Source organism: Nicotiana sylvestris, chromosome 3, assembly GCF_000393655.2.
Source record: "Nicotiana sylvestris chromosome 3, ASM39365v2, whole genome shotgun sequence".
Lineage (NCBI taxonomy): Eukaryota > Viridiplantae > Streptophyta > Magnoliopsida > Solanales > Solanaceae > Nicotiana > Nicotiana sylvestris.
This window is the reverse complement of record NC_091059.1, coordinates 150637909-150649753: the sequence shown is the minus strand read 5'-3', so window position 1 is coordinate 150649753 and position 11845 is coordinate 150637909. Positions and strand designations below refer to the sequence as shown.

The 11845-nt window shown below is 37.7% G+C and overlaps 1 protein-coding gene across 1 annotated transcript; it reads right to left on the bottom strand.

Annotated features, from left to right (window-relative positions):
- Positions 1–2208: 2208 nt before the first annotated feature.
- On the bottom strand, positions 2209–11182 carry LOC104219684 (receptor-like protein kinase). Its single transcript, XM_009770393.2, has 3 exons — positions 11018–11182; positions 2747–5804; positions 2209–2623 (listed from the first exon to the last, which is right to left on the bottom strand). The coding sequence occupies exons 1-3, from the start codon at positions 11180–11182 to the stop codon at positions 2283–2285; spliced, it is 3564 nt and encodes a 1187-aa protein (XP_009768695.2). The 3' UTR covers positions 2209–2282.
- Positions 11183–11845: the final 663 nt, after the last annotated feature.

The window sequence follows — 11845 nt, the reverse complement described above, 5'->3', positions numbered from 1 at the left end:
GTGTTATTTCTTAGTCAGCTGGTTAATCAGTAAAAAAAACCTTTTGAAATCTCCAGTTCTGGAACTCATCTGGTAGACTTGGTAATTAGATACTCGATATGTTTTGGACTTCTATTGAGTACCCAGAATGGGGGCAATGGACTTCAATACACCGAGCGGGAGAGGTTTTGTTGGTTCCGTATCTTGCCATAGGCTTTATTTGTCATGTTTGCGTCAACTAGGCATTGATCCATCATTGATCATATGCAAAAGCTGGTATACATCATATTGTCCTTTAAGTTTGTTCCCTTATCATGTATAATGGTATTGATTGACAAAAAGAGATTGAGGCAAACAGATGTGGTTTGGAACTTATCAATATTCGTCTAGTAACCTGACTTTTAGGTCCTTTATTTCATTTAATATATGTAAAATCAAATGACAAAACATATGTTTCGTTGAAATATTCTTGCAGATAGATATACATTATCATGATTGATTGGAACAGTTGTGAAGAAAATATGAAAGAATTGTAGAATTCGAGCTTTTTCTAAAAGTTAGCATTGTTTAGTGTTAATCAAACAGATTGCCAAGCTCTATTATGTATCTAATTCTTTATGACGTGATTGGACATTCCATCCTCCTCATGGTGATGTTTTACTTCCATTGAAAATATTGTCATGTTGCTCTGTGCTTAATAATCCATAGACCATGTATATTAATAAACTATTGTTCAATTTAGCTGGTTGTAAGTATTCGAATACCCAACAAGACAATGTATAGGTCCATTGAGCTGTTAATTTACAAGTTAGTTGTAGGTAACATAGCCAGTAATGGAGTAGTTCTCTAAATTCAAAGTAGACAAACTCCTGAGCCCTGAATCATACTTTATTAGACTGAGGAAGCAGACAAGTCTAACCTTGTTTTAAATTCTTCACCTTGAGGCTATTTGAAAAGCTTTTGAGTATGTTACTTTGTTTCTTGGAGCATTTCTGTAGATTCTTGTTTCTAGGGACCTTACCTTTGGACTCTAGGGTTTCAAACATTTATGACTATACTTTTAACTTCAGCAATGTGATCGGATGTAGAATATGATTAGCTCTTTTTGAGAAACTATGCAGAACTTCTTCCTCTTCAATCTTGGTTATCGGCTTATCGCGTATCTAAACTATTCTCTTCAATGTTTTATACTTTCTCTTTTTAGCTGCTTGCACTAGCTTTGGTACTGGAGCAAGCACCAAATTCTAGGACTTCGTCTCAAATATTTTGGCGCGGAAATGCATTTCTAAGTGTAGAAGTTTGGGAATTTAGTGGATCTGACTCCAAAATGGAAGTTCTATTGCTAGAAGTCCGAAACTTGTCAACATATGTAGTGTTGTCATGTGAGTATGTCCAATGCAAATTCTAATGAATAAATTTAACCTGAAAGTAGTCAAAATCTTGCGTGGATTTGTTTGTAATGCACATCCAAGTCAATTGGATAAACAATACGAATCTGAAAAGGTTTCAATTGGACTTTTTCTACTCTGATGATTAGTGCGCATTGTACTAACTCCGGTGCTGCAGTTTTCATAATTGAGACATGCCTTTCATCTGTTTGTCATTTCTAGTAGCAGTACCAATTTATTCTTGCACCTCTTGAGTATTTCCTTTCTACTGAGTTTTGATTAATTCTACAAGGACTATTATTATACTCTCATTTTCTGATTTTCCTATTTGATTTGCCATTTCTCAGTCAAGTCTTGTTAGAAGTTCTGTCATAACCCATACCTGAGTTATATCTCTTTTATTTAAATCTGTATTTGCATGAAATATAATGATTGTTCCACAAACTATTTCTATTCATCATATCCTCTTTGATTTTCTTTTCTAGAAATTATTCAGTCATTGGAAGTCTGGTACTCAAAGAAGAAGGGTAAGGCAGACATCATCGATTCTTGCATTCTTTTGCAGGAGCCATCATCATTAGTTCTATCAAATCCAACAAAATCTATCTTTTTCTGCTGATTGTAAAGTGCTGTTTTTTTAGTCTTCTTTCTTTTTATAAGCCACAAAATAGGACTAGATTGTAGCAATGCGTTGTCCATTCTTGCTCTCTTTTTAATTTTAAAACCTGAAATTTGTTCAAAATTTGGAGCAGCTGGAGGAAGTAATAGGACACACTTTAAATCTGTACTGGAAACATCATTCATTTTTTTAATCTGTGTTGTTGCATTGGTTGTCAGAAAGTTAAACTGAAAGATTGAGGATCATGTATTATGTTGGAAGTTGGAAAAATGAACCGAGTTACAGTGTTAAAAGCTTCATTTCTTCTCTTTACATCTATGATTTAACTCGACAAGAGACCTTACTACATCCCTCATCGCAGGCCTCGCATTTGCCTCGAGTTGAGCACATTGAAGTGCCAGATCCACTATTTTCAGGGCTTTCCATTGTTCTTCTGCATCCCAGAGGCGAATTTCTTCATCAAGAAAACAAAAGAAATTGTTGCTTCTCTGCAAGTACTTCCTAACCCAGGAAACGATGTCTAATCCTTCCTCAAAGCTGGGGTCTACTGGCATTTTTCTGCAGAAGAGCTCCAGTAGAACAACTCCATAGCTATACACATCACTTTTCTCTGTCAATTGAACTGAGTATGCGTTCTCTGAATTGATGGAGGGAGAAGGACATAGAGGGGTCAGGGGAGAAAGTAATAAAAGTGATTAGCTGATCAAAGTAATATGCCAGCTGAATTATACTGAAATTAGCGTAGTAAAGTGTGGCTAACCTGGAGCAATGTATCCTAGGGTCCCAACAATTGTGGACTTTGATGAGTTTTCATCAGAATCTGATACTATTTTAGCAATCCCGAAGTCTCCAATCTTTGGCTCCATTTCAGAATCCAACATTACATTATCTGATTTGAGATCTCTGTGAATGATTTGAGGGACAGAATCATGGTGAAGATATGACAGACCTTGAGCAATACCAAGAGCAATACGATGGCGGGACTCCCAGTCCAGGACTACAGGTGGTCTACTCTGGTGAAGGGCATAATGAAGAGTCCCCCCTGGGATAAATTCTGTTAGAATGAAGCCATATCCGTGTCTGATGCAGTATCCTCCCGGTTTTACCAAATTGCGGTGTCTGACTAGATTTAGGGTTGTCATTTCATCATTGAATGCTCTCTCAGCTAAATCAATCTTCTTGACAGCCCAATGCTTTTTGGATTTCACAGTTTCCATCTTATAGACTGTTCCATGTTTGCCTCTTCCGATAACGTATTTTTCGCTCCAGCCCTCTGTTGCATGTACAATGTCCTCAAAACTTATACCATCTGGTAGATCATCAAGCCCTGATTGACACTTGATGAGCCGATGCTTAGGACGCCGAGTAACTAGTAAGTATGTTGCAGCAACTATGATTGCCATGCACAGCACACATCCACTAATTACACCAGCCAAAGTCTTCCATTTTGCATGTGATTTTTTCACATGCTTGCAGTTACTACCTTGAGCGCCTGATAAGCAGAGTCCTGGATTTCCCAGGACAGATCCTTGATGTGAACTTAATAGTTTTCCCCATGAAATGGGTATCTGCCCTGATAAGTTATTAAATGATATGTTGAGAAATGACAGGGTTATCATCTTGTCCATTTCTGATGGTATTGCACCAGACAAGTTGTTGCTTGATATATCAAGGACCTCCAGTGTGTCTAGATTGCCTAGGCATCTAGGAATTTCACCAGTAAACTTATTCATGCTCAGATTCAGTGCAAAATTAGGTTGCCTAAGTTTACTCAGACTGCATGGAATTGGGCCTTCGAGCAAGTTGTTCCCCAGCTGCAGCTTTATAAGCTTTTGTGTGGAGGTGAAAGTGTCCGGAAGAGCACCAGAAAGTTTGTTGTCCTGCAGCAGAAGATTTGTCAATACTGAAGATGATGCAACTTCTTTCGGAATTCTTCCTGAAAGACTGTTGTTGCTGAGATCCAATTCGGCCAGTTTCGCAGAGTAACTCAACTGAAGTGGAATTTGTCCTTTCAGTCTGTTTGAAGAAATTCTCAGTCTTACAAGATTTTGCAGCATTCCAAATTCTGCAGGTATGGAGCCAGAAAACATATTTTCTGAAAGATCAATTGTTGAAAGATTAGTCCAGTAGCCAAACGCTGCTGGAATCCTTCCTGCAAGCATATTTCCTCGAACATTCAAGTAAGAAATATTCTCATTCTTTTCAATGTCGTCAGGAATACTCCCCTGCAGATTGTTGTTGAGAAGGTTCACTCTATATACAGATTTGCATTTTGCGATACTTGTTGGGAAGCTTCCATTGAAACGGTTATATTCAAGAGTCAGGACTCCAAGCCTGTTTCCATTACATATTTCAGAAGGAATCTGTCCGCTGAGGTTATTATAACCTAAATCAACCTTAAATAAGCCAGGAACATTTTTTTTCCCCAGATCTGGTGGCACCTCCCCGGTAAGGTTATTATGAGCCAAAGAAAGAAATGCAAGTTTCGTCATATTTGTAATTCCATGTGGTATCTTGCCAGTCAATTGATTCTCATAAAGACCTAGCTCCTCCAGTCCGCTTATTCTGCCTATGCATTCTGGAATTTGACCTCGAATTTGATTTTTGAATGCATAAAATTTTGCTAGGGTTTGAAGGTTGCAAAGTTCTGAAGGAAGTTCCCCACTGATGGAGTTATTGACGAGATTGATTTCAACAAGAGAAGAGCAGTTTCCAAGTTCTGCTGGTAATGAACCACTAAGCATGTTTTTATACAGATAAAGATTGTTCAAATTCTTCAGACGTCCAACTGACCTGGGAATCTGACCAGTTAATTTGTTAACTGACAAATCAATGTAAGTTATCTGATGACAGCCTCCAATCTTTTCGGATATACTTCCATTAAACTTATTGAGGGAAAGAACTAACTCTTGTAAGCTCCCTGTCCATAAGGTTTCAGGAATTTCCCCTATAAAGTGGTTATCATCTAAAGAGAGATTCTTGAGGTTTGAAAGGCCTCTAAAAACCTCTGCGGAAATAACTCCTCCAAGATTAGCAGATGATGCGTAGAATGCAGTAAGGTTGTGACAATTACCCAGGGTAATTGGCAAAGAACCTGAAAAATGGTTCTCAAAAATATAAAGCTGGGAAAGTGAACACGAGGATGGGAAATCCGGAAGAGGTCCTGTTAGATTGTTTCTTTGGAGGTAGAGATCTGTCAAGTTTGGCAAATCAAATAGCTCATTTGGAATGTTTCCACTAAGGGAATTTTCCCACAGCCCGAGATATTGAAGGCTTGTAGAAAAGCCTACCTCAGAAGGAATGGTGCCATTGAGCTGATTGTAACCCAAATCAAGTTGTAAAAGCTTGCTTGATTTGAAAATCTCTGGGGGGATGGATCCTGAAAATCTGTTGTCGTTGAGGAAAATCGTGTCAAGTTGGCTGCAGTTTGCGAGCATAGCGGGGATGCCACCAGTGAAATGGTTGCCACTGAGATCAAGGGAGACCATGTGAGGAAGACGGCAAAGATTGGGAAAGGCCTTGTCCAAGATCCCAGATAGAAGGAAGTCTGTAAACTTCAATGATTCGACATGGGTTCTGTTTGAAGAGCAGGAAACACCTTTCCATTGGCAGTGTGAGATGGACTGATTCCAAGGGAGCAATTGTTGAGAGGGCTCTGGGAGACTGCTGCGGAACCCAAGTAGATGAACAGCATCTTGAGGCAATGATGCTGAAAATACTGCTAAGATGTTGGCAAAGAAGAGAAGACAATTAACCAGAAACAAGAACATTTCTGACCTCTTAAACACTTCCCCACAGAAGCTGTATCCAAGAAGCACCTACATGCAGTAGGTCAGTAGAGAAAGGAGAGCTATTTCAAGAATTGATTTTTAGGTTGGGAGACCTGAGATGTAACAGATGTGGACTATGTATAAGTTGAGACTTGGTTGTTTATTAACATGTGAATGCAGCTAATGGTGTTTAGGGGATAGTAGGTAATGAATGATTAAGGAAGACAAAAAGTGGAGAATATTTAAAGTTGTGCTTAGGCTGGTTTGCTTTCCCTTTCTACAGCATTAAGTGGAGGATAATGCTTTTAAATATGGCCATGAGCCACAGAGCCAGCCTCATCTTCTCTCCATTTTGTATAATATACACCACGTTCCTGAGTACGCACGCGATTATATTTAAATTACTGTCGGGCCATGTGCATATTGACTCTAGTTTTAAGTGAAAGGCGTGGTGAAAATATATAACCAAAGAGACAAATTTTCCTTCTTGCATTTGATTAATGAGTAAGTTTACATTACTGAATGAAAGTTCGGCATTCTAGTGTAGTATGACCACATACTATATTTAGCCAACTAACATACTTGATTTTGGCCCAGCTCGTTGGACTATACACTCTGGTAGTTGGAACTTGGAAGTCCTTAATAAACTTGTGTGATACAAAATCTCTCTATTGTCAGTGTTTCCTTATGTTTTTAAGTTACTTATTCATTATCAAGTTAAAAATAAACGGGAAAAATTCACAAATAACCAGTTTTCAGTTATGTAATTTAAAAAATAGCCAATATTATGGAGTTTAACTTCAAATTTTCACTTGTGAAATTTAAAACTTCAGGATACTGCTTATTTTACCGGACCAAAATGTGGCTAGTGAATACTATTTCTACACGATAAACTGGTAGTAGTAGCTTTCATGCAAAATAGGATTCTAACAAAACCACTTTTATTTTTATATGGTTGTCGCTAAAAAGGGTCTCCCTGTCAGCATAATAACTTCGAAAGTCTAGAAAGCTTTAGGTTGTAATTGTCAGCTGTCGTCTTTGCTTTATTTTCTGTCGTCCTTCTTCTAACGTTCTGCGTATAGGATAATACGGAAGATAATAATAAAGATAATAATAATTTTAGGCAGAATTTTTAATGTTTAAAATTTATTTACATGTCAAAGATCGGATATAAGATGTATCTGGTGAAGAGAGTCGTTTTAAATTTCTTCGATAGTGCGAAGACTCTATGCGTATTCACACCGAGACTGATCCTTGCTATCAACTCTTTGGTTAATGAAACCACGCGAACAAATTGAATGAAAATATTGTGTTGAAATTTTTTCTCAAAAATCTCAACTCAAAAATAGAGGAACAAGAAATAATTTTCTTGTGTTAGTATTTTCTATCTAGGCTTTTTATTGCACTATTACTTTCTCAAAGTAATTTTCTTCTCAAGGACTTTATAATATGTATAAGATCTACATGACCAATTCTTAATTAGGACACACACATACATATATATACATATATATATGTATGTATGTGTGTGTCCTAATTAAGAATTGGTCATATCTATATATATATATATAAATCACATGCTTTATGGGATTTGATGGAAAATACAAATCACATGCCTTATGGTCAATATTTTCCTACTGAAAATATAATCCCATTCCAAATTAAATGGGTTTGTTGGTGACAATTCCTTTACACCTGAATTCAATTTAGAATTGAATTCTAACACTTAGTCTCCATTATAAAAAGGATATTTTACGCAAAGGTTGATATCTTATTTATTATAAATAAATACTTTTTTAAAAGATTATCTCCTATAGCTACCTTTTAATTTTTATAGCAAATTATTTATTTATGACCACTTTCTACATTTAAGTCATTAAATACGCTGTGTATTATTTCTCTCTCCCTCTCTCTTCCCTCTGCTTTTAGAAACCCTAGCAGGGGCTGTGTTCCGCCAACAACAGATCCGACCGGCGACCACTTCCCCCCTTCCTTGTTGTGTCACCGCTAACCCCCTCCTCCGGCCGGCGATTTCTTTCACACAGTTCTGTTACACATTTTAAATTTTTCTTAGATTTTGCATTGATTGTTCATGTTTGCCTTGTGAGATCTGAAGAAGTTCTATCTCTAGTTTCCGTTTGATCCTTTAAATTGGTGCTTCTTCAACAACTCTCTTCATTTAACCGGCGGCAATGTCCCACATGGTGGCGGCCTGGATATCGATGGACTGGGGACGGAGTTTGGGGCTGAGGAACTTGAAGAGTCTGTTAACTTTTTTTTCATTGTATTTCAATATATCTCGTTGTATTTCATTGTATTCACTGTCTTTTTTTCATTGTATTTTAATGTATCTCGTTGTATTTCATTGTATTCACTGTCTCGCTGTATTCCATGAATGTATTCATATGTTTTTTTAATTAATATAATTTATGTATTCAGATGTATATATGTATTCAAATGTATCTGCAATATGTATTCATATGTTTTTGCACTATAGATGACCTACTATACTTCATGTATTCAATGTATTTTTATGTATTTAACTGTATTCAATGTAATTATATAATTTTAATATATAAATTATTTTGTAAAGATACCATAAAAATATTTTAGTAAAGATACCACTAAAAAAAGAAATGATGAATTGAATCTCTGAAGATTATTCTGCTTTTGGGGTATTTTTTCGGTTGAGATCTTTTCTATAACCAGAAACACAAATTTTGTATGTTATAATTGAGTTTGTGTAATGACCCAAAAGGTCATCACTTGTTTTAGAAACAAATTCAGTGTTCCGAGGCCTAAAAATCTCTCTTTTACCTCACCTTGATTTGCGTACGTGGTCCGGACCTATATCCGGAAAGCCTTCTATGTGAAAATATGAGAAATAGAAATTTCTAGAGTTAAAATTTGGTTATGGTTGACTTTGGTCAACATTTTGAGAAAACGGACTCAGATCCGTATTCCGATGATCCCGGGAGGTTCGCAGTAAAATATGGGACTTGGGCGTATGCCCAGAAATGAATTCCAAGGTCCCAAGCATTAGTAATCAATTTTTGAAAGAAATTGTTTTACTAAATTATTTAAGAAATGAAGAAAAGAATTAATGTTTGAAACCATTAGTATCGGGCCCGTATTTTGGTTCCGGAGCCCGGTACAAACTTGTTATAATATTTAAAAGATAACTGTGAAATTTGGTAATAAAAATGGAGTCTATTTGACGTGAGTTGGACTTCCGGTTGAAGAGTTATGAACTTTAAGTGTTCTTGAGGAAAATGATGAGTTTTGAGGTTTAATCCATGGTTTTACATGTTATTTTGATGATGTGATTGCACGAGTAGGTCCATATAATATTTTTGAGTTAGTATACACATTTGGTTTGGAGTCCCGAGAGCTCGGGCGAGTTTCGGGTAGGTTCCAGGATGTCTTAGGCATAAAATATGGATGTTGTAGGTTCAGAGAAGTGCAAATCTCTGAACCCACAAGTGCGGTCCGCATTGGTTTTGTGCTGTCCGCAGTGGAGGTTTTGCGACCGCACTCGATTTTTGTGCGGTCCGCACAAGTTTACTCGTCCGACTTCGGAAGCCTATATCTTTTGATATACAAGGAAATTTGAGATGATTCAAAAATGAAAGTTGTAGCCCTTCGTGTCTAGTTTCCAGAAAGGTAAAGAAACCACAATTTGGACATCTGTAGAGAAAGTTAAGCCAAAAATACTAAAGCATGTCACTGCAGTCAACCTTGTGAGCTCCGCGGCCGCACTCCATTTTGTGTGGTCCGCACAGGGTGTCTGAGAGGAGTATATTTAAACGGGATTTTCAGTTATTTTTTATTTTTCAAAACCCCAAAAACATAAGAGGCGATTTTTCAAACAACCTTTCTTCTCCAAAACATTAGTAAGTGATTTCTAACTCATTTTCTTTACTCCTTAACTTCTTTTTACAAGATTTCATCCTAGAATCTAGGGTTTTCATGGTAAAATTGTGAATTTTGGGAAAACCCTAATAATATTGAAATTTGGGAGATTTAGACCTCAAATTGAGGTCGGATTCCAAAATCAATTGTGTATCCGGGCTTGGGGTGAATGGGTAATCGGGTTTTGGTCCAAATTTCGGGTTTTGGACCAAGCGGGCCCGGGGTCGATTTTTGACTTTTTGGGAAAAACTTTAGAAAACGTATTTCCAAGCATTAGAATTGATTCATTTAGCATTTATTAATATAATTAAGTAACTTTTGGCTAGATACGAGTGAGTTGGTGGTGGAATCAAGAGGTAAAGCGATAGTTGAGGCTTGAATTGTGTTCGTGGCATCGAGGTAAGTGTTTGGTCTAACCTTAGCTTGAGGGATTAGGAGTTGTGTCCTATTTGCTACATGTTAGTTTTTGAGTACGACGTATAGGCATGGTGATGAGTATCTATACGTTGGTGTCAAGCATGACCGTGAGTCTTAAATTGAAATTGTTGTGTTCTTGATAAATCCTACGAATGCCTAAGTTGTTGATTCTCTGTGTTGAGCAAGGATTATGATTATTCTCGTGGGAATTACTTATGATTGAGCATTGGTGCTAATTGAGGTAGTTAGATGTTGGAACAAGTTTGGTTATAGCTGATTTCCCTTGTCGGGATGTAGTTACTTATACTGTCGATTCTCTTGTCGGGATAGTATTGTTTCTTTATTGATCCCTTGTCGGGACTCTTGTTGTGATTGTTGTTGAACTGTATATGTGGATCGGGTTGCACGTCGCAACAATATTATATTTAGATCGGGTTGCACGCCGCAACAATATTATATTTGGATCGGGTTGCACGCCGCAACAATACTATATTTGGATCGGATTGCACGCCGCAACAATAATATAATTGGATCGGGTTGCACGCCGCAACAATGATAAATGATATGGATCAGGTAGCACGCTGCAACAGAATTATTATGTTTTGGGATCGGGTTGCACGCCATAACAATTGATAATACGAAGTGTTTATAGATTGGTTACGAGTTCCTTATTGTTTTGCTGTAATTTCTAAATTGTTCTTATGCTTTTCTCTTAATTTACTATTGGTACTGATATTCCCCCACAGCATATACCCCCTTCTATCTTTACTTGTTCATTCCTATTTTATTTTCCGCTGCATATTATATAACTACACAGGTTATTTGGTAGTCTGGTCCTAGCCTCGTCACCACTTCGCCGGGGTTAGGCCAGGCACTTACCAGTACATGGGGTCGGTTGTGCTGATACTACACTCTGCACTATGTGCAGATACCAGAGCAGCAGCTTTTGGACCGTAGCATTGGGTGGCTGTCTTTAGTCCAGCTAGAAATCCCGAGGTAGTCCTGTAGGCGTCTGTAGGCCCGACATTCTCTTCTATCTTTATATGTATTCTATTTTTATTTGCTTCCGAGACAGATTGTACTTTCTTTTCAGACATTTGTATGTAGTATTCGTAGATAGTCCGTGATATTGTGACACCAGATTCCGGGTAGAGATGTATGTTGTCATTGTCGTACTGTTTATGTTTAATTTATCAGATTAAGTCTTCCGCGTGTATCTAATTATCGTTAATATTTCACTGTTATTCACATGTTAGTTTAAATAGTTAAAAAGGCTAAATAAAAGAGTTAGGGATTCTATATTACGCGGCTTCCCTAGCTTTCCCGAGTATGCGCCATTACGACCCCTGAGGGTGGGAAATCTAGGTCGTGACAAGTTGGTATTAGAGCTCTAGGTTACATAGGTCTCACAATTCACAGACAAGTTTAGTAGAGTCTGAAGGATCGATGCGGAGACGTCTGTATTTATCCCTAGAGGCTACAGAGTTAGGAAAAACTTCACATTTATTCTTTCATATCGTGCGGTTTGGTTTCTCAATGCTAATTAAATTTATACTTTGTCCTTTCGCAGATGGAGAGAACACGCGCTTCCTCATCCACCGATCAGCAGCTCGAGCCCCCAGAAACAACTCCCACAAGGGGTAGAAGGCGAGGCTATGCTAGAGGCCGAGGTAGGGGCAGAGCTCAACCCAGAGCTGCAGCACTAGCGATGGAGCCTTAGGTTGACATTGATCATAAGGTTTCGGCCCAGACAGTTCCGG